Below are 27,978 nucleotides of genomic sequence, written 5' to 3' on the forward strand. Positions count from 1 at the left end.
CATTACCGACTCCGAATCTATATAATTGGCCTTTGCTTTTTTAAAGATCTGCCATGAGGAGTGACAGGTGGATGAGCCGCCGTATCATCCTCAAACTAATAAGCGCTATTTTAGATCCCGAGGTGACTTTCTTAACAAACCCTGCTCGCCGTACCGCATGCACGGCCAGACCTGCTGATGCCAAACCAGCTGCCGAAGATACGAAGCCGAAAGAGGATGTCAGCTTGAAAGACGAACGTGCTATAGAGGTTTTCTTCTGAGAGCAAAGCCGACAACAAGCGCTCCCCGTGACTCGGGTGCTGAGACCCCGGGCTGAAACAGTCTGTAAAGCAACCGGCCCCACAAGAGCCCCCGCAGCCACGGCAAGCGGAGCCAGGGTTGAATTTGCCGCGGGATGTCACCCCCCTGACGCAGACCACCGGCACTCCCAGCCTTGCAGCTGCAAGCCCTAAGTCAAATCCTATTGATGCCAGGGGGTTTGTCCCTGCCACCCGCAGCAGGAACGGGTGGAGGAGAAGTGAATTTGCCCCCCCGTTAAATGCTTGGAGCTCAAGCAACCATTGGAGGTGCTGCACGCTACACCGGGGTGCAGCCACCCAGCCCCCCCCGGCACATCAGGCTGCGAGGGTGTGCTTGCGTGAAAGGGAATACGCCAGCAGCTCTGCTGACGCCAAAAATGACCACTCACTGATGCCTCGGTCGGTGTCCCTGAGGACAGTGCCAGGAGTGGGAAGGAGCAGTGAAGCCGCACTGCCCGGACACAGCGGGGGTGACCCGGCTGGGGTCAGCTCCGCGCTGAGCACCGCCGCGGTGGCAGCGGGGCGCAGGGAGCACCCCGAGCCCCCAGGCCCAGCCCAAACACTCGTGCCCTCGCCGGGTCTGCAGTTGTTATTTAAGACGGCGGGCTCGGGTACACGCAGCAGCGTGGCCCTGCGGCCGGCTGCAGCTCGGGGGCTTTGGCTCGTTTCTGCTGCCGTCTGCCAGCGCAGCGCTTGCGTTTCAGTCCTTAGAGCCTGGTTTTGATCACTGGATGACACGATTCGGGGATAAAAGCGTAGATTGTCAGCACCCAGAGCGCCTCGGGGTATTTATGAGTGGGAGCGGTGGAGTGTCTCGGGGCGAGCGCCCCCCGGCTCAGCACGCCCTGTCGCCCGCGCCGCCAGCCCGGCACTCGCGGCTGCTGGAAATGGGATGCAGAGCCTGCCGCCGCGGCTCCCCGGGCCGGGAGCAGCCCCCAAACGGCTCTGCCGCTCCAGCTTCCCGTCTCTATTGAAATCTCAGCTCTAGACGGCTGATTTCCATTTTCCCCCGTACTTTCAGTTCAATCAAAGTGTGTGATTAGGGCTCTGCGGGCTCCATTGTCATCTCTACCTAAGTGCTTCTCTGATTGATATAAACAGCGTTTCGATATTTACACCGTGGAACGTATCGCTCTGCTTACTTTCCTGGATAATGCACAAAACCTGCCATTACAGAGAGGAAAAATAACCAAAAAAAAAATTAAACCAAAGTCCCTGCAGGAAGGTGCCGGGAGGGGTGGGTCCCTCCCTGATGGGACAGGACTGTGCCCCATCACCTAACGAGGAACACCTTGGCCTGTCCCGTCCCCTGGGAGACGGGGAAGTGATAAAGGGCAGTGGGGCTGGGAGGGTCTCGGCACCTGCAGCATCTCAAGGCGCTCCTGGTTTGGGCTCTGTGGGGCATCTGCTGCGAGCGCGGCTTGTGCCGGTGCCTGGGAGCCGGTTTGGAAGCAGCCAGCTTGTGCCGGATCAGCCCTGGGCTCCATCTGGACCTGGGCGTAAGCCTCAGGGCTGCTCGGGGGCACTGCAGCCGCCTCCAGCCCACCCCCAGTACCCTTCCCACCCTCCTGCCGCATCCTCACCCACGGCCCAGAGGTAAGCGAGGCACCGGGCAGGGCAGCGCCGCGCGGCACGGAGCTTGGCTGGGGCGCCCGGGGAAGGGCGGCGCGCTTTGAGGGTGGGACCAAAAGCACCCTTTTTGCTATTTTATGTGCCTTTTACTGGACTGTGCTTTAGGTGCTCCCCTCTTTCGTGTTCGCAGGAATATGTGTAAAGAAAGCACCTGAAAAGCCAACATTTCTAGTCTCGGATACTTTTTGGAGAAGGGACCGACTGATCTTTTGTTGAAAGCAGTGGTTATCTGAAAAAAAAAGCAGAGACAGTTGTGCTTTTAAAGGATAAAATGCACTTATTTTCTGAAACGCAACAGCTCCTTGGGGTCTTCTTGCAAACTCCACAGCTTTCTCTCGTGAGCTGCGTTGGGCTTCCCTGGGTGGCGGCTCCTGGGGGGGGCTGTGGGTCTCCGCAGGGACAGAGTGGCAGGAATAAGGATATCCCCCGGGATACCGGTGCTTTGGATGGAGTTGGTGGGAAGCGTGGTGGTCGGTCGTTTTGGTTGTCGTGGAAAACATTTCACGTTTTTTCCTGGGTTTTACTTGGTCAAAAGTATTACACTTTGTGTTTCCCATTGGACTTGGAGGAATCCCCCCTGCTGCTCTGCCTTTCCCTCTGCCCCCTTCCTCCCGGGGGCAGAAGCAAGGGCAGGTGCTCGGCTGATTTTCTCACTTGCAGCTACATCTGTATGACTGTAGCTAAATTACCTATAGGTACCAACAGGCCGGCTGCTGGGACCTTGCCCAGGTCTCGCCCCGCGGCTGCGGCTCCCGGTGAGGCTCCTGCCGGCGGTGGGGAGCGGGAGCAGCCGGGGCGGCCGGCACAGCGCCGGGAACAAAAGATGCTTCTCCCTCCGCGTGGTGCAGAGGATCCGAACAAAAGGTTCACGTTCCCCTGCGCTCGTCTCCTTTTTTTTCGCCTCTCGCTCTCCTTTCTTTTCTCCTGCTCTTCGATGGAGATTTAAACAGTTCTTTTTCTGGTTTAAATTTCTCTGTGCTGCAACAAGAAACTGGCAATTAACTGTTATAAGGCTGTTTTACAGTCCTGTGGAAACCTTTTCCATCCACTTTGTTTTAAATGGGTATATCTTTTATTCCTAGTTTTCGGGAGTGTAAAACTTTACGGCATTTGCTGCAAACCTTCATACTTTGCTTTGCAGTTTATTGCTCCCTCTGCAGATATATCTTACTCATAAATAAGGCTTCCATCTCTACAGTACTCGACTAGGAACCGCAATGCCTCTGAGCAGTTTCACTAACGGGACTTTCTGCCTAGAAATCGCGGCGTGATTCATCTCCACCCTCGGTCTCTCCCTCGCCCGACAGTGCGGAGCTCGCCGCGAGAGCCCTGATTGCTCGGCGGGGTTATTCACGCCCCGGCCAGCAAATCCCTGTGGCTCTGGGAATTTGGGGTGCAAGTTGGGTTGGGTGGCTGACCCTTGGATGAGGACACGCCGGCCCCTGTGATCCCCTGCGCTGGCCCGGGGCAGGACCGCTCGGCCGGCGAGTGGGGACACATGCAGGGGATGAGGTACCCGGGGCGTTGGGCGCCAGCGCTCTGCCCCACGGCTCGTCGCACCGGGCTGCGCCGCAAACCTCTTCCCACAGCGTTGTGCCGGGGAGGCGGGTGCTCTCCACTGTTGGTGGTGGCATCCGGCCCCGGCTGCGGAGCTGGGATGCTTCGCAGTGAGAAGCTGCTTGTGGGGGCTGATACCCGCGAAGAAGCGTTTGCTCAGGCACAGACTCTTAGGGCCATGTCCCTCCTGGGTGCCAATCACGGCTGAGTCGGCAGAGCAGCAGCAGCTGAGCTGGACTGACCTACTCCTGCTTGGCAGGCGGCTTCAGGTGGAGCTTTTTCTCTCTTTGATAGGGATTGTTTACAGGTTACTTTAAAAAAACCTCTTTATTTTCCCTCGATTTGCAATGAATGTGGCTGTTCTCCGCTGCTGTGGTATGAGGGACAAAGAGAGATGGATTTGGGTTTCCTGTGGGTTCACCCGAGGTGGACGCGTTGGTGTGCGATGCCCGCCCTGTAGCTTGTATCGCGATGGGAGTGCTACCGGGGGCGCTCTCTTACCCGGCTGCCTGTTTCGCTGAGCCCCGAAGAGGTGCGCTGTGCTTGACACCCCCGCAGGCACTGGCCCCCATGTCCAAAGCGCTGGCCAGGACAGCGGGCGGCACACTTGCCACCGCCGTCGCTCCGCAGCGGGCAAGTGAAGAGCTGCGGGGTGGAAACAGGGCCATACTGGGGTTTGACGCATGGCCGCTTCTGCCTGCGTCTCCGGGAAGGGGATGAGGCGCTCGGCATGCAGGCGCTCGCCGTGGGTCCGGGGGGACCGGTCCCCTCCGCACACCCAGACCAGCCGCTGTTTTTCCAGGACTGTCGTGACACAAAGGATTCAGAAAGGTGCGGGATATTAATTGCGGCTTTCAGACCCCCGTGTGCTACATGGTAATTTCATCGCATTACGGTGATAGCGGTTTTAAAAATCGCCCTCCTCCCATCCCCTTTTAACAAAATGCGTCTTGTTTCACAAAAAAAATGCATTTAGGGCCAATTTGTTTAGAGTCCAGAATGGCAGCAATTAAAGGAGTGTTGTGCATTAGGAATAAACGGAGTGATACTCGCGGAAGCGTGACCTCCGCCGAAGGGATGAAACCGGCTGGGGAGAGTTCTGTAGATCAGCGGGGTACGGCGCCGACAGTCACCGAAACCGGGGTGCCTCACGCGCGCCTTTGCACATCCCCACTATTGCAGTATTAAAGGCTGCTTTTCTGGGGAAAAAGGCGGCCGATTTAAAAACGCACCGCTTGCGTGTGTCCGTCCCCGCCAGCCGGGCGCGACACTCCCGGTGCGCGGTGGCAGTGCCCCGGCCGCGCTGGCAGGCGCCGCGTTAGCGGATGGTTTATGGGACCATTTGCCGGCGCCGGTACCTGCCGCTGAGGCTGCAAATGTCAGCGGCGGGCGCGGGGAGGCAGGCGGCGGGAACAGGTGGGCTGCGGGTGTCTCCGGGGCCCCACTAATTCACAGGGAAGAAATTAATGACGGGAACGGGGACAAAGTCCTATTCTGGGTGCAGGTGACTGTGCAATTCCCTTCGGGCAGGCGGAGGGAGGGAGACCTGCCACCGTCAGCCTGCCTTTGATTTTATTGTCTGAGCCAGCCTTAAAGGTATCCTGCGTTCGGCGCTGACTTTGCTCTTGCTCGGCGTTTGGGAGGCGGTGGCGAGTCTCGCTTAAAATAATGAGCGCCTCTGCTAATTACAGGAGACTGCCTCTTTGCAACACGGGCGCCTCGGCACATCTTCCCCATAAAGGAACCAAAGGTTTCCTTTGCTCCCCGAGAGAGGGGAGATGTTCAGAGCTAATGGCATTGGCTGCCTCGGGACATGGCGTGAAGCCATTTACACCCACGCGGAGCTGGTCCCCGGCCCTCGGACCAGCCGTGGGGTGGGGGCTGACCCTCATCTTCCTCAGCCCCCCCATCGCCCGCTGGCATCCCATCTGCCTCTGGGAACGGGAGCCGGTGCTGTGCAGGAGGGAAGGTGTGGGTGAAAGGAGTGCTTCGGGAAGGAACAGGGCCAAAAACACTGTGGAAAGGGAAAAATTACAGGAGTGGCACTTTCTTAAACAAGCTGTGCAACGGGCTGTCGTTACCCACAGCCTCCGTGTCGGTGTGGTTTTGATTTTGTCTGTGCCGTCTTCGTAGGATTCCCCAGTTTGGAAAAGCAGTATAGGATTTTTGACATCCAGTGAAGATTTTCCCCTAGCAGCTATGCTACAGGGATTATATTTGCACCCTGTGACTCGCCCGGGAGGGGAAAGGTTAACGAACTGCTGCTGTGTTCCTCTTACCTTCATTAAACTTGCTTGGAAACTTCGCGGGTGCGTTTCTACTCTGGGCAATGATGTCGGGTCTCCCCGATGCGGAGACCGCCCTCTCTCCGGGGAAAGCCGTGCGTGTCGATGAGCGCAGGTCGGGGTCCCCGTGCCGCAGCAAGGGTGCGATCCGGAGTGTGGAAAGGAGAGCGGCTGTTCTATTAATTGCGTGACTGCCTGTGATTATCACCAGCACTTGCCACTGGAGCGGCCGGCCCCGTTCCGAGGCGGCGCGCCGGGTCCCTGGCGCGGCCCTGGAGCCCATCCAGATCGGCGGCTTGAGAACCAATAAATTAGCGTGCAATAAGCATCGCAACCGCGCTGATTTTTTGCATCGCACAAATGAGATTTTGTGGGTTATTCACAGCTGCAGCTGGCCGTTAAGAATATTGGTGAGTGAAGTCGCTTGGAGTAATGAGTAATTATGAACTGGGAGATGTGAACCTATAGCTGGCTTGCAGGGACCCGGGGCTGGTCAGAGCTGTGCCGGCGGCAGGCGGGGAGCGTCGGCTTCTCTCCAGCTCTGCCTCTAGGAAGCACTCTGGCCTCAGGGAAACCACTGCCGCGCTCCCCAAAATGGGGAAAGGCACTCTGAGCAATGCTGCCGAGCTTCGCTGGCGTTTGCGAGGCGCTTTCTGGAAGAGCCTTGGCTCAGGAGTGGGCGGGAAGCGTTGGCGGAGGGATGTACCCCATTGCAGAAGGGCAGGTAACTTTCAGCTCGAGGGAGAAGACCGTGGGAGATGCAGCGTAGGGGATGGACCTGCCCAGTCCCACAGCTGGAAACGCCTCCCCACATGGGGGTTCTCCTCCGAAAGAGGGGTGAAAGCCGGTCCCAGAGGCTGCGGTTAGAGATGGGAGCACAGTGCCGGGAGGGATGGGGGGTAGGATCGTTACCGAGGCACGTAGGGTGCCGCCGCCGAACCTTCTCACCCCACAAAAGTGCGGGAGAGAGGGGGCTTCCCGGCAGCAGGCTGCTGCCACCCGGCCCGAGGAGCCCGCGCAGATGGCGGGGAGATAAATGACGCCATCCCCGTACTGTAGTGGCTCGGCCGTAATTTCTGAAAGACATTTATTAGAGGCAGCCTTCCCTTTTGCAGGGCCTGTGGCTCCTCGGGCAGGAGGAATTGCGACGGGGAAGGTGGAAAGCGCAACCCGGCGTTACTGATGAGAGCGGTGCCCAAACCCCCATCCATTCCTCTCCTCCAATTTTCTCCTCTGACAATTTATAGGTTAGTTTGATGCTTGAATAGCTGTGTCTCTCTAGTAATATGTATTCTCCGTAAGTATTCCCCGCTGTGGCATATCCTAAGAGAACTCCATCAAATAATTATCTTCCCTTTTATTTATTCACAGTCTTTTCACTCGATCTGCATCACGATAAAATATTCCAATGGTTTCCTCTTAGCACCGAGCCTTCCCCAGATTGTAAAGTGTATTTATGTACAGTATTAAATCCGCCCTGCGCAGCTCTTTATCTCGGCGCTTCCCCCGTTCGATGCCACCGTCGGGCGCTGGCCCCGGCCACCTCCTGCCTCGACACCCTGCGCCACCGGGGCACGCGCCACGTCCGTGCCGCTTGCCCGGAGCCCGGGGCAGGAGAGGGCTGCAGGTGGCCGGGGACAAGGCTGCAGGCTGGTGCGGAGGGACGGAGGAGGGCAGCCCCTCTGGGGAACCTTCCCGTCTCCCTCCCTCCTGCCTCGAGCCGGGATGTCGCTGCCTTCCCGAGCCGAGCCGCCCGCTGTCAGCGGGAGGACGTGACTGCAGGACGGCCGAGTGCAATCAGAGCAGGGAAGAAACCAATAACCTCTCTTCCCCAACCCCCCCATCCCTCCCAGAGGGACTGAAAGAGCAGCGCTGCTCTTCTCCGAGGAGTGGTCGGGTCTCCCCGTGCAGCCGGCTCAGCCCATGCCTCTCGGGGGGGGCTGTGTCCCTGAAAGGCCTTCCCATCCTGAGGGCAGTTTTTTTGTATATAAAGACAGGTGATGTAAGGGGATGATGCGACGAGCCTGAGCGATGTTTTCCAATGCCGGTGAGCATTTAGGAGCAGTCCTCGGAAGAGGTGCGGGCACGCTGCAGCACGGCTGTCACCGTGCTGGGGGACGTCCCATCCGCACAGGACAGTGGTCCGCGTGTGCAACGTCTTCCAAAGTAGCATTTCCGAACCCAGTACATCCTCATCTTCCCGTGGATTGTCACGTGCTGTACATCAGCCGAATGTTTGGTGTCCTGCCCCCCCGTTGGCTGCAGTACGGAGCCCCGTGCGCGAGGGCAGCGGGAGCCACGGCCGTCCCTGCCTGAGCGGCGTGGGCAGCACCTCGGCGAACGCCCGTGCCCCTCTGCCGGCGGGAGTCGTCTAAGGGCTTTCAGGGCTGAAAGGGTTCACGTTTTAAAATTTAAAATCCATAGCAATGCCAGGAATTCCATTAGGCCAGAAGGGCTCTTCCGCTCTCCAGGGCTGTGGGAGTCAAAGTTTTTGATTTTTTTTTTTTAAGTTTTCTCCAGCCGCTCTCTCCAAGCACACAAGCGCTTCCCGGGAGCCCGAGCGCTGCGCAGCAGAGGAGCATCTGCGCTTTCTGCCGTGTCTGGCTGCCGTGGTGTCAGGACAGCAGTTAATAAGTTAGTCACGGAGGGGAATAGCGGTGACCGTTCATAATCGTGGCTTTTATTCCCCGCTTTGCCCACAGTCGGCTTGGCTGGTAGGCGGAGAGGCCGGGAAAGGGGGTTGCTCCCAGAAGAGGGGGATGCCGGGGAGGGGACCGGTCGTGGTGGGGACGATGACCGTGACGCTCCGGCACCTCTCCGAAGTGGCTTTCCCGCGAATGGTGGGGAGGCGAGTTCCCTAGCAAGGGTTAACTGAGTGTATAAAATTGATTGCGATTTTAGTAATTCAGTATAATCACAGTCTACCAGCAGGTTGCTTTTCCAGCAGGAGGGTTTGGAATTATTTTCTGGAGTTTGCAATATAGAACTTAAATTAAGCCTCAGAAGTCAGAGGAGCTCTGCTGCATCTCTAATGTGGTGCTAAATTCTCAGCAGCACATTCTCTGTATTAAAGCCTTTGCTAGCAATTAGGTTCATTAACTATCACAATACCTTATTTATTACTCGGCATGCCATATGGTTTCCCAGCTAAAGAATGGCACCCGTTCTAGCACAGACCATTTGGCATCATAAAAATGTTAACAAATAATGTTATGGCTCTCAAGGGCAAAAGGGCTCGCCGGGTTGCAGGTCTGAACGGCAGGAGAGAATATGAAAACATTTTTCTTCTATGGCAAAATAAAGAATTCCTCGAGACAGAAGTATTCAAAGAATATCACGCTCGCATCACGCAAATGGGAGTTTTATACATGCCCATAATGGTTATGTCAATATTTGCAGCAGGCAGCGCTCTCACTCATCTCCTTTCCTTCCCCCCACTTCTCCTCCCTCTGCGCACGGACCTTCTCGGGAGCACCGATGGAGAAGAACCCACCTCCGTGTAAGCGTGCCTCGCCTTCTGCCTCTTGATTTTTTTACTTCGTTTGAGGGCGCTAGCTTTCTGGTGCCTGCAGCTCTTGAGGGCGGGATTAATTATCAAGCGCTGTCCATTATTGCCGTCCAAGCTTCGTCCCTGCAGAGGCAGTTCGGGGCACCGCATCGAGGCGCTCTGGCTGCCGGCGTGTGCCCATGGCGCTGATTTCGGCACCGCAGAGGGACCTGTAAAGGGTGAAGTTGTGCCAGGGGAAAGGGCAAATCGGGAGCCTGATCGTGGAATAGCAGGTTAGGTGTTCAGACTGTGAAAAGAGAAATCTGAGTTGTATGCTTGTTTAGTGGTGTTTGGAGGCAATCGCGACCTGCGTGCAGCCCAGGCTGCGAGCGTCACGCGGCGTACACTTGCACTCGGTTCCCATTTCCAGCAGGATTAGGATTATGAGGGACAGAGACAGCATTTCAGGTCACAGAGACTTGAATTGTCTCGTCTTGGGCATCGTGTGGCCGACACGTAAGGAAAAAGGACTTTTCCGTTCCTGCTCCGTGACTGGATCCCCCTAAACACATCCAAAGGGTGATTCTGACAAAGCGCGATTCAAATTAGAGTAGTACTGAAAGCACAGATTAAACCAGACTTTCTGGTCCTATTCCAGCGTCCCACGACAGCCTCCCAATTTCCAGGAACTGGTGAAAAAGCCTGGGCGTGAGGCACGAGTAACACGACGAGTTGCCTGGACGGTGCGGACTCTGTGCCTGCGCGAGGCGGTTTCCCTCCGCGCCTGCTCCAAGCTGGTTCCTGCCGTCAGCTTTCTGATTTTCAGGGCTGGCTGGCAGCGGCCGGGTGCCGAGAGCGGGGCTGGCAGGGAGGGAGGCAGCGCGTCCCCGGGAGCAGCGTCCCGCTCTCTCCGGCTCACCGAGAGGGACGGCATGCCCAGGGCAGCCGGTGCTGGCGGTGCCCGAAGCCCAGCACAGGGGAGACGCGCATCGCATCCTTTGCAGTCGCGGCCCTGGCCGGAAGCCTTGAATGAGATGCTGAAAACCATGAAGAAAACGCCACGTTCAGTGACTGTGAGCTGAGATACGGTGGCTGGAGTCCACCACACAGGCTTCCGAACTCCCTTGCCGATGGTCGCGTGGGTCGAGGCAGCCCTGTGGCTGCCACCGGGCTGGGGACACGCTGCCCTCCTGCCGGAGCAGCTCAGCGCCCCAGGATGTAGGGCAGGATGCTCTCAGGTAATCACCATGGCGATGACCACCTCAAAAACGCCTTTGATGTACGGAATAACTGCTCTTCCCGTGGGCGGCAGTGGAAAGGACAGCACTCAGCCCAGCGCTGGGTCTGCGCGCAGCGGCCGCAGCAGTTTCGCCATGCGGCCCATCTGCTGGTGCACGCTCTGGGGCTGCCTGGGTCCCACGGGAACGCTCTTCCTGGGGAGGGATGCGATGAGGAGCGGTATTACTGCAAAACTCACAGGCTTTAAAGCCAGTGAGGATTATTTCTCATCACCTCGGCTGAACTCTTGAGCAGCGCCGGTGGAGTATTTCACCTGCCAGCTCACGCAGCGCCTCTTCGTGTCTCAAATAAAGCCTTTTTTTGTCGGCAGCACGTGAGCGCTGTGTTTTCCTGCAGCTGACGGCATGCAGTACAGTATGGGAAGCCACGGCCTGGGAATGGCAGTGCTCGATCGGAAGATGAGTGTGGCCGAGGATCGGGCCCAGAGCTGGACGTGGTCAGCACCCGAGATCCGCAGGGAAACGAGCCAGGCGTTTCTCACCTGAAAAACTATTTAAGTAACTCCCCTTGCTCCGTGCCATCATACAGCATCTGCTGAGGAGCTGGCTGGCCGTTAAACCTTCTATTCCATATCTTGTTTCCCAAACCGAACCGTTCCCGTGCCCCCGACATCTGATCTGCTCCCGGGGTTAAGCTCTCCCCCCAGACGGTCAGGTTAACCTCCCCTCTCTGCCGGCCTCGGTGCCCCTCTTTGGAGCCTGCAGATTCGTCTTCCCTCCCGCCCCTTTGGTCCCGCTGCGGCTGTGCGACGCGCACTGCCTGTCCCCCACCTGCCCCTGGGGAGCGTTTCCAGCGGTACCCACGGGGGGGGGAAAAGGTGCTCGGCCGGTTTGCTGTAGGGGTACAGGTCCTGCGGTGAAAGCGTTGCATCCCCGAGGCAGGGGAAAGGGATGGGGAGCAAGCTGCCAGTGCTCAGAGCACCTCTCCGAGGCTCTCAACTCCTATCTGCTTTCAGGTTTTTCCTTTTTTTTTTTTTTTTTTTTCCCCCCCTTATTCCATTTCACACTCCTTCCGGATAATTACTTTTTTCATGAGTTGTGAGTGGAGGTGGTTTCTTTTTCCAGGCCCCCCCCAAGCCGTTCCTCTCTGTGACCCCAGGATCAGGCTCCCTGCCCGCCCCCTCTGTCCCTGCGCACAGCACCGAGGACACACAGTGCCCCGGTGGTGCCATAGCCGTTTCTGTAGTGAGACAGCGATGCAAATGCTCTGACAAGAAGCGTTTAGTGGAGAGCTTTTTGGGGATGGAGAATTTTATTTATTTTTTTTTTTTTCAAAAGGAGGAGAGAAATGAAATTCTGGTCTGTTTGCAGTGGAATTGGTATTTCCCAGCCGAAGGATGAAGGACCTGAAGGGGCAGAAGCGGTGGAGGGGTGTCACGCTGGTGAGAAACAGCGGGCTGGGTTTCTGGGCTTCAAAAGGGACTTTGTACCCCGAGAGGAGTCGAGGGGATTTTGGAAGCAGCTGCGGGCCCCGTGTCAGCTGTCCCCATCGCAAGCCGTGCTGTGCCCCCTGTTTGCATCCCCGGCCGCCTGCAGGGACACGTGTGAGCCCCTGGCCCTGGGCAGATAGGTCTTATCCAGGAACGGCTTTGCAGGAGTGTTTACTCTCATTCTTGGGAGGCCGATCGAGCCGTTCCCGCAGGGAATGTGGTGTGGCCGAAGGTGGACCCTGCCTGCTCTCTCCAGCCGTGTCCAAGGGCACCGGAGCTCCCGCAAAGCCACCTTCCTCCCTGTCCCAGCGCCAAGCCCGTGGCACCGCTGGGCTGCGAAGCCCCCCTCCGCGGCACGCGCGGCGATGGACACGGACGTTGTGACTGAGCTGGAACGCGCTGATTTCTCCCGACCTTCGCGAGGGATTCATAAATATCTCCCTGAAAAGGGCGGTTTGCAAGCTGTCTTGATGCACAAATGTTATCTGAGGTTTCAGTCACTCAGGAATCTGTGACCAGATAAGATACTGGGGCTTTATTGTATCTTCTGGCAATTATTAAGAAAATAAAATCAGTTAATATCTAACCTTGAACCTAGACCGTAACATTCAGCCTCAGACTTTATTCTGACTCTCTCGTACATTTTGGAGTTGTACAGTTTAGTGGAGTGTTGGGAATGACGGAAGACATGAACAAGAATTTAATCTGACTAAAATACCTTCATTATGCAGCTAGATCATCTGAGAAACGTTTTAGAAACAAGATGTGCGTGATGTGTGATTCAGCCACTAGATTTTTATTTATTACCCCCCCCCCCCCGTGCAAGAAAGGTAAGGAGGAGGGGCCCCTTTTGGCAGAAGTTTCCCCCGCTGTGGAGGCATTTTGTGTGAATATTTAGTGCCCAGATATGTTAAGGGAAGGGAAGTTGGGGGGAAAAGGCTTCCACAAGTGTGGGCTTTTGCTTGCGCTGTCAAAACTGGTGATGCCTTTTCTGTGCACAGACAGAGGCACCTATATAAATATATTCATGTATATCTCCCTCTGGAAAGGGGAGCAGATGCTTCATGTGACGGGAAATGGGTTGTGGAGCTTTGCCCTTGCTGGAGAGGAAAGGTGTAATTAGGGAAAAGGTGTTTGCTCAGTGATTGGGATTCAGGATTTGGCTTGTGCCCTCTAATAAACGATTGTGAATATCGCCAGGGCATGGAAACTGGCTGCTTTCAACGGGACGGCCGATGCCACTTGTGGCCCCGAGTGACTTTCAGGTTTTTCAGCTCCAAAGTCATTCGGGGACTCTTGAAAACCATCCTCTTTAAAGGCGGGAGAGGTTGAAGCAATATGTTAATGAGCTGTTAAGCTGGCGCTCAGAAAAGCGTGGGATGGGTATTTAACTCGCCTGGAATTCTTGCTCCTGTCTACACTTGGGCACCATCCTTCTAGAGAAGGAGTGTCCCCTGAAGAGGGGTCTCCCGGGTGGAGGCGCAGCCCCTCGCCCCACTCCCAGGGGGACCAGCCGGCGTGGGTGACGTCCTGCCGCGCTGAAGCCATCGCCATCCCCAGTGCCGCGCCGACCCTGTGGGGAACCGAAAAGGAAAAGCAGGCTGAAACTCGGAGCCGAACGTTGCTCGAGCATCCCCTGTTCCGGCGGGCAGGGCCAGCCCCCCCAGCAGTGCTTTGCTGAGGCCCCCGTGTCGATTCTGCTCTATTTAAAAGCGGGTATTTTTTTTTCCCGGGGTGAACTTTACCGAGCACGCGTGCAGCCTCCTCAGCGCCGTACAGTTAGGGCTGACATTTAAAGCCCTGGCACATCTCTCTCCTTGTCCCATGCAGGATGTCAAATACTTTAGGCTAAGAGAAGGGGAAAAGAGGAAAAATAATTACACAGCAAATTAAACAAAGGCAACCCCCCCCCCCTGCTTATTAGGACTTCAAAAGTTGCTGCCTCTGGCTCGAGCTCTTGAATACGTACAAAGGGTAATGCTAAAAATAGGTACTGTACAAATGATTAGGTCATAGCCTGCTAGAGGGAGACATTTTTATTTAATTACTAACCCGGCAGCGTGTTGCTGGGGGGGAATACATAAACACGGCGGTTCAAAGCCCGGCTGTAAAGTTTGTGCTCCTTCGCTGAGTCACTGTGGCTAAATTCCCTTTTGTGTGGGGGATTTAGGGGAGGAATGCGGGGAGGCTGGCCCGGGCTGCCGCCCTCCTGAGTCACCGCTCCCGCTCATCCTCCAGCCTCGGCGGGCTCAGGGCCGTAAGCCACTAATTAGCCTCATTGTCTTAGGGGCCGCGCCGCGTCTATAACCTCAGCCAAGGGGGAGGAATGGAGGGATGCACTCCTGGAAGGGCGGGAGCAGCACATCTCTCCTTCCATGGAGGTGTTTTGGTGTGGCAGCCCATCCCGCGGTACCCCGGGAGGGATGCTGATCCGCTCCGTGGATGTGAGGGCATCCATCCCGCCGGCCCCTCCGTCGGGTGAGCAACGCTGTGACTCAGAGCGGTGCTTACGAGCAGAAATGTCGCGTCGTGCTATAAGGATTTTAGTGTCCCCCATTTGTTGCTCGGCTGCAATATCCCTTAAAGGAGCCGAGCTTAACAAAAAAAAAAAAAACAAACCAGGAGGCGAGAGAGGATTTTTTGGGCTGGGAAGCTGCCGGTTGCGCACGGACGCACGCGCGCGTGCAGCAGCCCCGTTCTGCCCGACAGAGCCACGCAGATGTGTGCGGTGACACACCAGGCTGCTTGGGTCACGAGGCGGGTGACGCAGTTATCCTCGTGTCCGCTGCCTTGCCTTTTTCGCACGCTCGAGCGCTGGCCGGACCGTATCCCTTGCCAAGCTAGGGCCGGCGCGTGGGGAGCGGTGGATGAGCAGCGCGCTCACCCTGGGAGGCTCCACACATGTCTGCGCAGCTCTGTTCGAATTATAAGACTTTACACGTTCGTCTTCCCCGTGACACGGGAGAGCTCTGGCGCGGCTCCGCTGGCTGTGGTTACCGCTGCGCTCCTGCAACAACTCGCTCCGGCGCGAGTCGCCACGCAGATTATGTGCAGCACAGCGCCGAGCCGCGTGGCACAGCGCACCCCACGCCGCAGCCCCCCAACCAGCTGCGTCCTCCGAGCCGCTCTCAGGTTCCCTTTGTGCGGCGAGCGGGGGCACAATAAAGGGCCTGTTCCCGGCCCCTCCGCTCCCCCGTGCCGCCACAATGCGCTCGGGTCCGGTATCCGCAGGGCTCGGACACATCCCGGTGCTAATCAATGGCTTTCACAGGGAGCTTAACGCGCCGTGGCTGCGCGCTGAGCAGCCTTCCAGGGGCCCGCCGCGGCCTCCCTCCCTCCGCCTGACAAACAGCTTTGTGCGTTTAAGGTTGGTTGGTTGGATTTTTTTTTTTTAAAGTCTAACACATTTAATCACCTTTTCATAAGCTGTCAGCCTGCCGCACGCGAAAGTAGAGCGCCGCGTTCTGCCCCATCTGCGAGCAGAGCTACCCGGCCGGACAAAATCCTGGTCATGCGAGAGCTCGGATGCTTCAAAGTCTGGAGGGATACCAAAAAATCAGTTTTTAAGAGTCACGGCTTTCTGACTTGAGTTAAAACAGATCTGCTGCTGCGCAGACTCCTTGGTCCTCTGTTTCGTAACCCAGCTCCACGCTAGTGAGACTGGAAAACCCTCCCAACGCACCAAAAGCAAAACAAAAGTATTCCGGGCAAATGTAGGAGTTGCCCTGTAGGAAAGCCCCTGTGCCCTCACCCGGTGCGCAGCTCAGGCGCCGCCAGCGGCGAGAAGAGGTCTGGGGGCAGAGCCCAGAGCCGGGGTGGGGGCGACCAAATCGGAGCTGGAGAAGTGGGAGCCGTTTGGTCGCACCCCTCCCCGGGTGGCAAGTGGGGCAGGATGGGTCCGTCTGACACCGCTGGAGGAGGGCAGGGGATGGAAAAGGGCCTTTCCCCAGAGGAGAGGAGCAGAGCAGCTGCCTCCGCGTGGGTTTTGGGGTGATGGAGATGGAGAGGAGCCAGCCAGGGGAGTCCTCCTCCTCTCCCTTTCTCCAGGACGGATGATGTTGGGGGACCTTCTTGCTGAAGCTGTGTCTCCTGATGGTTGTTTTGTGGGCTGGGCATCCTGAACAAGGAATCTCCTTTCTTACTGTAGTTTTGGAGACTTTTCTTCTCCTCGTCCTCTCCCTCTGCCGAGCTGGGTCCTGGAGGAGCAGCCTGAAGCGGCCGTCATCCCTTGAAATACTCGTACCTGCCTTGCCCGTGCTTTGTGGACCTTTTCTTTCTGTGGGCCTGCTGATGCCCGGCCGGGCTATTTCTGTCGGGAAAAGCGAACGTTCGTGTCTCCCCGTCCAAAATAAATGAAGGGTGGGGGCTAGAAGAGGACCTGAATGGATGCCTCGGTTCCTCGGGAAGGACGCTTGTGCTCCGCCTGGTCCTTTCACGGGAAGACTTTCCCGAGAAACCCCGGACGTCTCACGAGTTTAACGCTGGAGGTTCATAATAATCGCACCAGGCAGCACATCATTGCCCCCGTATCTGGTTGAGAGATTTACAACTGAAACTCGTGGCGGAGGAAGAAATTGCCTCAATCACTTGGAGTAATGGCACATGGAGAGGCACTTGGGCGTGACTGCTATTTAACACGAGAGCCCAGCTTGGCTTCATTTAACGTGCTGGTTCCTTTCTAATAAACACGTTACACTACAAGGTGGGGATTAAGATCAGAAAAGTAAATAAATTGGAAACTGATGGGGAGAGATGGGAGGGAAATGGAAGGTACTGGGGGGGAAGCGACGGGTGATTAACTCCCGTGCCGGGGCGCGGGGAGACGACCCCGAGGGCCGCCGCGGTGGCGGCTTCCCGAGGTTGGTTTCGGCACCCCCGTGGGCCCCGCGCAGGGGGCTGCAGGGGCTGGGCAGCCCTGCGACTGCCCCCCGCCCCGCAGGGTGCCGGGGCTGCTCCCGCCACCAGCCTCGGTGCCCCAACCTGGGACGTGGGTTTTTTTCCCTTCCCCGGGGCACTAAGGCAAGGAGCTACTTTTGCTCCTCCTCATTGGTGTGCAGATGCGTCCAGATTGGTCCTCTCCGCTGCGGATCGCGGTACCCGACGCAAGCCAGGTCACGGGCGCGCTGGCTGAGGCTCTGCAGGGAGGAGACGGCGTTTCTTTAGCATTTCCCCTGCGCAGCGCAGGGGGGGCATTGCTGGGGGAAAGGGAGCGGATGCTTGAGGTCACGGACAAGAGTTTTTGGCTTTTCCCCGTTTAATGCGTGTCGTGATCACCCTGGCTCCATGCCAGCAAGGGATCTCCTGGGTGCGTGGGGCCGTAGGAGTTTGGGAGGAAAGAAGGCTTATGCAGAGCCGGTGTGGGCTGGCCGGAGGGGTCGGGAGAAAGACCTCCCGGGTGCCCTGGGCAGCTCTGGGGTTTCCAGAGCTTCCTTTGGTGCGTCCCGCTGGGAAAGAGGGATGGGCGAGGGGAGAAATCCCCCAGCAAAAGGAGGTCCCTTTGCTTTTGGCTGCCACAACGTGGCTCGTGGAAAGATGCTCCGGCCAGAGTCTCGAACAAGCTCTTCCACCTTGCATCGCCTCTAGAAGCAAAACAGCCTTCGCATTCGAACCCTCCGCTGTCCAGGGAGGTCTGTGGAGACAGCGGCGCGCTCTGCCCATAGCCCCACCGCGGCGGCGGCGGCACACTGCGAATCCTGCAGGGATTCGGGCACGCCGGGCTCCTCTGCTCGGGGTGGAGGGGCGGCTGCGGGGCGTCAGCCTCTTAAACAACCGGGTAGCTTTTACTGTACGTGTTGGAGGAGCAACAAAAAGCGCAACGCACCGGTTGACGGGGAGGACTGGGGGGTTAATTTTCAGGATGCTGCCTGGGAATTTAGCCGTGGGATTTCCATTATTGCTAATGGGACTCACGCAGCTTAATTTCATGCGAGTTACGCTAAAAACATACCCCTAACCGTCTGCAAAATTTCAGTCCTGAAATGAAGCCTTTTAAAAGTTAGAGGAGGGTAAACAAACACCTGAAACCGCACTGTCTCGCTGTTTCCCCCCGTTCAGTCGTTCGGATGTAAAAGTCGGGGAGGGGGAGGAACTGGAGCAGTTTTAGGCAATTAAAAAACCCATACTGCAGGCACGCTGGCTGCCTGCGCTCCGCGTTTTCGCTGCCAATTACAACGGCAGAGTTATGACCCCCGAAAAAATAGGGGTAGCTGATGCTTTACCCTTAAGTATACTACCGCGAGCGCTGCGTTATCATACGCGTCTAATAACCCGAGCAGCGCCGCCTTTCATTGTGAGGCCTCTGTTATGAGGCTGTTCTCGTTAAATGACTGCTATCATCTGGTCCCAAAGTACATTAAATCCCATTATAATTATAAACACACTTCCCCATAACGTTCTCCTTAGATTACATTTGCGCTGCTTTACCCCAAGGGTATCTTTGTACTAATACCGTCCGTATTTGTTGTTTTAGCTGACGAGGCCGGGCCCCGCGCTGGCTGCGGTGTGCTCGGGTAGTGCCGGGGAGGGAGAGGGCTGCGGTGCCGCTACCGGTGCCGTCCCCTGACGATGACACGGGTCTTCACACGCACCGAGCGCAGCCGGCACCACACGCGTGACCCCGGCGACGGATGCTCTGCCTGGGGAGCAGCGCCCGCCGCGTGGGGCGCGAGACCCCTGCCCTTTTCTGTTGTTGTCGGTGTCACAGCGCTGCCGGCGTTCCCCCTTCCCGCGTTGCTTCACTCCCTCTCGCAGGCTGCCGTCGCCGCTCGTTGCCGGCAGACCTCCATCGCCCATCCCCAGCCACCCGCCGCGAGGGTCCGCCGAGCGTGTGCCACCGGTGCCGACGCGGGGCGGGTGCCCCACCGGGGGTCGCCGCACGTTATCGGGCTGACGGGCGGCGCCTGGCCCGAAACCCATCGCCGGGCCCCAAACTTGGTGTTCCGCTTGGGTTTAACCTTCTCCCCCTCCTCCAGCGGGGCTGCGCGGCGGGGGGGTGTGGCGCAGGGGGGCCGGTGCCCGTGTGTCCCCCCGCACCGGGGGGTGGCTTTTGTGTGGCGTGGGCGCGGGTGGGGCGGGCGGCCCCCCGCCGCCGCCGCCGCCTCCTCCTCCTCCTCCTCCTCCTCCTCCTCCTCCTCCTCCTCCTCCTCCATGTTCGCGGCGGGCAGCGCTGTCCAGCCGCCGCCCCGGCCCCGCTGCGCGCCGCTCGGCCCCGCAAGGTGCGGCGGGGGGGCCGGGGGAGGGCGCCCGCACTCAAGATGGAGCGGGCGGGTGGGGTGGGGGGCGGGCGGGTGGGTGGGGGCGGCCTGACGTGGGCGCGGGGCGGCCCGTGGGCCGGCGCCGCCGTGATTTGCTGCGCGGCGCGGCGAGCGGCGGCGGCGGCGATGAGAGCGGGCAGTGCGAACTGCCGGAGCAGCCGCCGGCCGCCGTGAGTGCGGGCAGGGGGCGGGCGGCGGGAGGCGACCCCCCCCTCATCCTCGGCGGACGCCACCCCCCCCTCCGCCCCGGCACCCGCCGCCTGCCGCTCGCCGTGCACCTGATGGGGTGGCGGCGGGCGGCGGAGCCCCGCGGGCGGGACGGGGCGCGGCGGCGGCGGCGGGCGGCGGTGGCGGCGGCGGGGGGTGCGCCCCTTCTCCCGGCGCGGCGGCGCGGACGCGGCTCCTCCGCCGAGCCCGGCGCAGAAACTTTTCGGCGCGTCGGACTAACCTCCCTCTCCTCCCCCTCCCCTCCCTCCCCCGGCCCTCCTCTTTTTGCCTTTTTTTTTTTTTTTTTTGCCTTTTTTTCCCCCTTTCTCTCTCTCTCTCCCCCCCCCCTTCCCTCCCCTCTCGCCCCGCTCCTCTCCCCCGTCCGCCTTTTGTTTTCTCAGATAGTCGGCACACAAAGCTGGTCCCAGATTTGCGCGACGGCGAGGCACCCTGATGAGTGAGCCTGGGGAGCGCCATGGATTTGACTAAGATGGGCATGATCCAGCTGCAGAACCCCTGCCACCCCACCGGGCTGCTGCACAAAGCCAACCAGATGCGCCTGGCGGGGACGCTGTGCGACGTGGTCATCATGGTGGACAGCCAGGAGTTCCACGCGCACCGGACGGTGCTGGCTTGCACCAGCAAGATGTTCGAGATCCTCTTCCACCGCAACAGCCAGCATTACACCCTGGACTTCCTCTCGCCAAAGACCTTCCAGCAGATCCTGGAGTATGCCTACACCGCCACCCTGCAGGCTAAGGTTGAAGACTTGGACGACCTGCTCTATGCCGCCGAGATCCTGGAGATCGAGTACCTGGAGGAGCAGTGCCTGAAGATCCTGGAGACCATCCAGGCCTCCGAGGACAACGACGCCGAGGTCACCATGGCCGACGGAGGTGCCGCCGAGGAAGAGGAGGAGAGGAAGTCGAGGTACATCAAGGGCCTCTTCGTCTCCAAGCCCGTTGGCGAGGACAGCGGCTACGCCGGCACGGCTGGCCAGAGCCTGCCGGCGGCCACGCTGGAGCAGAGCCCCTCCGCCTCCGCTTCCTTCGGCCCCCTCTCCGCCATGAGCCCCACCAAGGCGGCGGTGGACAGCTTGATGACCATCGGGCAGTCGCTGCTGCAGGGCGCCCTGCCGCCCGCCACCCCCGAGGACTCGCGCCCTGCCGCCGCCCGCCGCCCCCCGGGCCTCGCTGAGGTCAAAACCGAAGCGATGCAGGTGGACGACGCCTCCAGCCGCGACAGCCCCCAGACAGCCGAGCCCGGCGCCTCCGGCGGGGAGAAGCCTGACGAGAAGGGCAAGGAAGGGCCCGGCACCCCGACCCGCGGCAGTGTCATCACCAGCGCCCGCGAACTGCACTACGCCCGCGAGGAGGGCGCCGAGCCGCCCCCTGAGCCCGGCCAGGGGCTGCCGCTGGGGCCGGAGCCATCCGCCACCACCGCCGCCACCCAGGACGGGAAACCCCTGGGCATCTACTCCCTGCTGCCGAACCACAAGACTGAGCCGGTGCTCGGCGTGCCGCCCTCGGTGGCGTCTGCCCTGCACGTGCAGCCGGCCCTGGCCGTCTCCATGGACTTCAGCGCCTACGGGGGGCTGCTGCCCCAGGGCTTCATCCAGCGGGAGCTGTTCAGCAAGCTGGGGGAGCTGGCGGCCGGCATGAAGACGGAGAGCAGAGCCCTGGGCGAGCAGTGCAGCGTGTGCGGGGCAGAGCTGCCGGACAACGAGACCCTCGAGCAGCACAGGTGAGTGCCGACGCCGCGGCGGGCGACATCTGGCCGGAGGGTCGCGGTTTCGGGCCGGGCAGTGGCGCGTGCCCGGTGCAAAGTTCCCACCGCCGACCCCGAAAGCGGGACGCGGAGCGGTGCGCGCGGAGGGACAGCTGTCGCAACTTTCCCAGGTCTGGCAGCCGCGCCAGAAGGTTCCTTCCAGTGAGCGCCGGACGGGGCTCGGGTCGTGGGTGTCTCCTGCTAGCCCAAACCCCGACGGTTTCCAGGGCCGGCATCTGCCGAACGGCTCACGGTTGCTAACCCTGGAGTGTGGGGATGCGCGTGTAGAGGGATGCTGCGGAGTCGGGCTGCCCTCGCCCACCCTCTGCCAAGAGCTGAGCCCCCCTGCGGGGCGAGGAGGGGAGAGACCGGTGGGCTCCCCGCGCCGGCGTTGGGGCTGGCTGCAGGCGCTGGTTCGGTGCCACTCAGCTCCCCAGTTTATGAAATATTTGCACTTTGCACAAAGTGACACGTAGGTCGGGCTGGGTAACGCTGGGGCGCGCGCAGAGGCTCCTGCTGCCGCGCAGCCGGGGGTCCGTCCCTGCGGGGACGGTGGATTCAGGGTTGAGCCCCCAGCGGCTGTGGGTGTGATTTTGGGGCTCCTCAGCTCGGGGGGGGGGTGTGGGGAGGGAGGATCTGCATGCCCTCGCCGAGCCCCGCGACTTGGGGAGCTGCTTATGGGGTGGGAGCGCAGTGGTGTTTATCGGCACGGCAGTTCGCTGCTCCCCTCTTTACCGTCTCCTGATCGCGGGAGCAGGGACCAGAGCTCGTTCCCTGATTTGGCTGGGGAACAGAGCTGCGTTAATTACGGCACCTAAATCAGCTTCCGCCGGTCAAACCCCTTGGTGCTGGGCGTGCTCCGGTGAGCACCGTGCTGGCTCCCGGCGCGGGCGGCAGCGTCATGCCTGGGGGAAGGCAGCAAGCACCGGCGCGGTGCCGGAGCTGCTTGCAGCCTCCCTGGGCTGCGCACTGATTTTTTTAATGAATCAACAGGTTAATTAGTCCTGATGCACGTAACGCGCTCCAGGGACGGTGGCCGTGGCGGTGCACACCTCTGGCAGGGGAGCCGGTGCTGCCGACACGCTCGCCGCCCGCCAGCGGTGCGGGATGCGCTGCCGTGCCGGAGCAGCAGCTCCCGCACGTTCAGCCCGGGAACGTTCCCAGTGTGGGGTGGTAGCGGCCCCTCCGGCGTTCTGAGCCCCGCGCGGGTCTGCGAGCGCCAGCAGCATCACCACTCGGGTCTGGCTGGTGCCGCGGACCCCGCCGAGGGGTCCCCCAGCTCTTTGTGGGCGCGCAGCCGCTTTCTGCTTTGTTCCCCCGCCTCGCCGGCGGCAGAGCGGGGGCTTGTGTCGGTTAGCGTGCCCCAAGCTGCCTCAGTGCGGCTCTTCGCCGGCCGCGCGGTGATGCAGACCGAACGTCACCGGAGGAGAGCTGCAGTGAAGGCTCAGGGAGAATTTTAACGTGCCTTTCTGCCACGGCCTCGGCCATCTCCCTTTCCCCCGCTGAGCCCGAGAGCGCGGACCGATGCGGGCGCAGGAGAGGGCGATGCCGGGGCTGCCCGGCTGCTCCGGCCAGGCATCTGCCCCGGGCAGTGCTGGCCGCAAGGTCGGATCCTTCCCCCGCACCCGCGTGGCCGGGAGAGGGGGGAGCGTGGCCCCGTGTTTCACATCGCCTTGCTGTGCTTGCCTTATTTTGACGGCCCGGCTGCGGGGCCCTAGCTTATTTCTTAATTATTGCTGGTCCTTACGTGGCGGCTGGGCACGCGCCCGCTCCGGTGGGCTCTGGGGGCTGAGCGAAGCAGGGGGGGAGCGCCGTCCCCGGCGAGCGACGCCTCGAAGGCGGTTGCTGAAGGCAGCACCAAACTGCCTTTGCCCGTGCGTGCTTTCTGGCGGGTTACCTGGCGCCGGCAAACTTTGCAGGGCGAGCCAGATCCTGGGAGCCCGTTCCAAACCGATCTGTGAGACCGTCCACGTTGGAAGGCGTTGGGCAACAGTCAAAGCAACTTACCCCTGCACCCCCCGAAGTCTAAGTCTAAGGCAGTTTGTGTGCAGGCGAGGTCTCGTGTGGCTTTTTTATGGTGCTTGTGTTCTGATACGTGCTGGAAATTACCATTTGGGGAGGATTTGTGGGCTCCTATTGTATTTATGGAGCTGTTAAACAGCATCTACGCTGGACTGGGATCTGTAACTCCCTGCTGGAGCAGTTCTGGTGCTGGCGGCAGCTGCGCCGTGCCGGCTACGGGCTCCTCTCCGCTCCGGTGCCTGGTGGAGAGGTGGTCCGGGGGGGTCTGCTCCCCGCGCCGAGGTCCTGGCACCCCCTCCCCGAGCCGGCTGGTGGCGGGGGCAGGATGTGCCGAGGGCAGCGCCGTGTTGCTCGTCGGCCGGTGGCTTTCGCTGACCTCTTTCTGCCGTGCATTTGCTGCTGTGGTTTTGCTTTCCGACCCTGAAGCGAGCGTGGTGGGGCCCGGAGCAGAGTCGTTCCCAGCTGCGGTGAGCTGGGGGCCGCCAGGGCAGCTGCTGGGGAGGGGCACCACCACGCTACGGTACGGCGGGATGCTCGCCGCCCCGGCGGGATGCTGGGCTGCCCGGCACCATGGCAGGTGACAGACAGAGCCTGAACCCGTCCGGAGCCGACACCGCTCTTTCTGCAAGGAGCTGAAGGAGCCGCCGCGTACCGCGCCTGTTTACATCGCACAAGCGAGTGTATGCATATGGCGGGGATGTTTGTTTACACACACACATGCCTATATAAGTGTAAATATATATGTTTATAGTCTGGGAGCCTCCTGAGTGTTGTTCCTGCCTTCATTAGTATGGGAAACGCACGCGGGAAGAGCAGAGCAGAGCAGAGGGCTGGGCTGGCTTCTCGCCGGCTTCGGCAAGCGTGGGGGGGGGCTGCTGCCCCAGGTGCCGGAGGGTGCCCGAGGGACCGTCGGCTGCCCCGGCCCCAAGCGGGAGCGCGGCTCCGGACACCCTCGTGGCAGCGTCGTCTGTGCCCCGGCGGGCGAGCAGGGAGCACTGAGCTGTCAGCTTTGGGTGGCCGAGTGGCCGCCAGCCTCGGCACTGGCTCCCATCGGGGTTTTCGGGTCCCCGAACCTGCTGGCTGCTGCGCGGTCTGGCTTTTTTTCTTCTTTCCCGAGCTTATGATTTTGACTAATTGAGTGTATATTGAGTCGGCCGCTCTTTAATTTTTTTTATAAAAGATTTCCTTCTAGGTTCAGCAAAGTTCAAACTTAATCTAATGTTAGTATCGATCGTCGCTTCTAATTGCAGACAAAAAAGCCATAGTTCAGCGGCCCTTTTTGGGTTGGTTTGTATGAAGAAAAACCTCCCAAGCTGCAACGCGAGCGCCGTGCTGAGCCGCCGGCTGAGCCCAGAGTAGTTTTTCATCGGAAGTTAAATACTTTAAAAGTTTATAAAAGGCGTGGTGGTCTCGTTTTTGTAATGTCGATGGCAACGGGGAAGACCCTGGGAGGGGATGCGATTCCATAAAGTTCATTAGCCGAGCATCCAAACCCCGATGCTGCCTGGGAATTCGCTCACGGTAGCGGTGCCGCTTGCTGCCAGCGTTTGCCCCGTGCGTCTGCGCGAGGCGGAGATGCAAGATGAAATGGAACGTGCTCTGCGGCGATGGTGGCCTCCGGCCAGCGGAGACTGGCGAGGGGTGACGGCTGCCCCGGGAGCGGCTGTGGCTGGAAGGTGCCTGTCCCCGCTGTCGCACGGGGGACACTCCTCGGGAACGGCCTCCCCTCCAGTTTTGACATCCGCGTTTTGCATTTTGAGGTTTCATGGTTGAGCTGTCACCTAAAGGAGGTGTGCTCCCACGGAGTGTCCTAAGGGTAGGAGCAAGGAGGCTTGCTCCTCCACCCTGGCTGCCGACCAGCCACGAGACCCCAAACTGCCGAGTTTTGCCCTCTTTTCCCATTTCTGGAGGGCAGAGGAGCAGCAGGTCTGACTCTCCGCTTCCAGCAGGGCGGAACCAGTGCTGGACCAGGCACTGATGCTCTCACCGGTCCGGTGGGCAGGACCAGCCGTCGAAGCTCCCGCCGGTCCGAGATGCTCCCGCTCGGGGAATCCGCAGCTTCCCGCGGGGATCCAGGTCCCTCCCGGCAGTCCCCGTGACCTGCCGGTCTGCACGGAGCTGTAACGTTAATGCCGTAGCAAACTTCAAGCAGCCGCGTAGGGGGACGTTCCAGCTTTGGGCTCTTTCTTTGCCAGCCTCACCTCCGTTCATCTCCGCCTGGATTAGCGGAGCGTTGTACTACTAATGCCATTAGGCGCGTTGGCACTGCTCGACGTGTCACAGTGAGAAACAGATGCGGTACACCATTAAAGCAATAAACGTGATAAATCGGATCCCAAGTGCTTTGCGAGATGTTATTAGTGTTAATTTTGGTAGCCGGGTACAGTAGTTGTTTTTTATTTTATTTTAAGCATTCGGCAATTTATGTTCCGCTGCAGCCGCAACCTTAAAAAAAGGGAGGAAAAATAGAAAACAAGGGGGGGGGAAGGGGAAGAAAAAGCCAGCAGCCCCCCAAACTCTGCCCATTGATTACTTCCAGAGTCCGAGGAGGACTTGGCAGCTCTGGTTTCTTGCTGATGGGCCTTATTAGCAGCACCTGGCATCATAAGGGGCTAATGGAAACCAGGGGTGCCGGCCGGCCGGCCGCTGCCGCACGGCGCGGGCGAGGAAGCTCTGATTAGCTTTATGGGCAGGGGGACGTGCCCCGCTCAGGAAATGAATGTTGCCGCGAAGGTCCGCGGCGCTGACCCCGAGCGTGTAACCTGTGAGCGCCGGCGGAGACCCCGCGCAGGATGCTTGGGATTTCGGGGGCTCTCTGGTTCTTGTCATAGGCAGAGGGGGAATACGGCGTGGTATGCTGCAGCCTTGAACTTTTGATTTATTCGGTGGGGGACTTAACCGTTTCCATACTCGGCTCCTCGTGCGGAGGGGGGACGGCCCCCTTCGGCTTCCCTGTTACTCCGTCAATTACTCTGCATCATTTTAGTCGTGTGGGTGACGCGTTTTAAAGCGAAACTCTGAGATTCCCATCAGAAAGCACCGATTTTGAATTTTTCTTTTTAAATTTTGTTTCTTTTTTTTTTTTTTTCCGTTTGCCCAGCAGTAATAAGGTTTGTGTCTTCCCGAGGGGTGGCCAGGCTGGCGGCGGGGGTCTCCCCCGGGGGCGATGGGGACGCTGCATGCCCTCTGGCCGGGGTGCCTCCGCCTTCCCCAGCCTGGCCGGTTTCCCGTGGACCAGGGCCGGTGGATCTGGGCCAGCTGATCCCCGTCAGCTGCGGGATTGGGACCCTGATGCTTAAAACCTGCCTGATTGAGGACACTTGGGGTGGCTTTTCCCCCCAAAGCATGCTCGCCTGCTGTGGCTTGCAGCAGTTCGATGAGCTTTGTGGAGCCTTTTCAGTTCTCATTGCAACTCGTACAGTGATGTTGGCTAAAAAGGTATTTATTGGCCGCGCAGAGGGCCCTCGGAGAGGCTGTGCTGTTGCAGGGGTGACGCTATCGACTTTTTTTTTTTTTTTTTTTTCCCTTTTTCCCGTGGCGCATGGGAACGGTACAGAGCAGCCCGGGCAGTTCGTGACGGAGCATCCCTGCAGCCTTCCCCGCTTCTCTGCGACGTTGGCTCTTTAGTTACACCGGTGCGTAAATCTGTTTTCCTTGGATAGAATAAAACGATCTGCATTTTCCTTTTTGCTCGTAATTAGCAAGATTTTTCTTTTGCTCCCCCCACTCCACCCCTCCGCCTTGACAGCTTCAAGAGAGGCTTTAAATGAGTAATTACTAAATATTTCCCGGCAGCCAAACACGGGGCCATGGCATCTCCTGTTGCAAAAGTGAAAAATATTTCTGTTTGCAGTTAATTTTAGTGGCAGGCAGATCATGTTAACCGGGTGTAATTGCTTCCAGATATGGCAGAGGGTTTTGTGTGTTGGGATGAAGGGTCTGGTAAGTGCTCACTTCCTGTGTAAATTAGCCTATTCCATTCATTCCTCCTCGCCCGGCAGTCCTGGCTTCTGTCACTCTGCCGGCAAGGGGATTTTTTTTTTTTTTTTCCCCCGGACGGGTGTTAAGCAGCTCAACGCGTTACCGTGGGTTCGGTCCTTCGCTGGGCATCGCTGCCTCCCCCGGCGCGGCGGGCAGCGCTGTCAGGACGCGGGAGCGCCCGCGTCCCACTGGTGAGCGATGGGAGCCCGGTGCCCGCGGCAGCGCCAGCCCAACGCCGAGGGCTGCGCCTGGCGGGTGCCGGTGGGCTCGCTCGCCCGCCCCGCTAGACACTGGCAGTGGAGCGGTGGCCGTGTGACGGGGAGCAGCTGAAACAAGGGGGGTGGCACGTAGGGAACCGCAGATGGCGCGGGCGGCAGGGAAAGGTCCATGCACCGACGCAAACAAGGCAGGCGAGTCCGTGCGTGGTTAGGCGCCTTCCAGTGCGTGGGCTGCCCCGCTCTCGGCGTGGTGGGGACATCTCCCCTTATTCCCAGGCTCCAGCCCCCTTGCGAAGACCTGCTGCGGGCGTTGAGGACCGCTGCCTGCGTATTTGTTCTGGATAATCCTTATCTAGGCTGAAGCGTGCCCGAAACGCTCGGGTATCGGTCTTCAACACCAGTTTGCGCCCGCCGCGTTTCGGATAACTTCTGCAGCTGACGCAGGGAGCAGCAGATGCCTCTGCCGGGCCATGAGCTTTCGCAGAGAGAGGCGGATTCCTCTTTTTGACAAGAGCATCCGCCACCTCGGTCGTCTTGCGGCT

General features: G+C 59.5%; 1 protein-coding gene and 1 long non-coding RNA gene across 3 annotated transcripts in view; one reads left to right on the forward strand and one right to left on the reverse strand.

Annotated features, from left to right (window-relative positions):
- Positions 1-13,500: 13,500 nt before the first annotated feature.
- Positions 13,501-15,525, reverse strand: LOC309680278. Its single transcript, XR_014269916.1, has 3 exons — positions 15,404-15,525; positions 13,734-13,836; positions 13,501-13,561 (listed from the first exon to the last, which is right to left on the reverse strand). It is a non-coding gene; the product is annotated as an uncharacterized lncRNA (long non-coding RNA).
- Positions 15,526-19,360: 3,835 nt separating this feature from the next.
- The window catches only part of ZBTB16 (zinc finger and BTB domain containing 16), a 59,651-nt gene continuing 51,033 nt past the window's right edge, over positions 19,361-27,978 (forward strand). Inside the window, exons 1-2 of one of the 2 annotated variants that reach the window (XM_082493766.1) lie at positions 19,361-19,411; positions 19,854-21,191. In XM_082493766.1, the coding sequence (XP_082349892.1) occupies positions 19,924-21,191 (1,268 nt within the window). In that variant the 5' untranslated portion in view covers positions 19,361-19,411; positions 19,854-19,923. Of the gene's footprint in view, positions 19,412-19,849; positions 21,192-27,978 lie in introns of both variants that reach the window. The other variant, XM_082493767.1, reaches the window with a different exon arrangement.

The sequence above is a fragment of the Vanellus vanellus genome, assembly GCF_965231255.1.
Source record: "Vanellus vanellus genome assembly, chromosome: 21".
In the NCBI taxonomy this organism is placed as follows: domain Eukaryota; kingdom Metazoa; phylum Chordata; class Aves; order Charadriiformes; family Charadriidae; genus Vanellus; species Vanellus vanellus.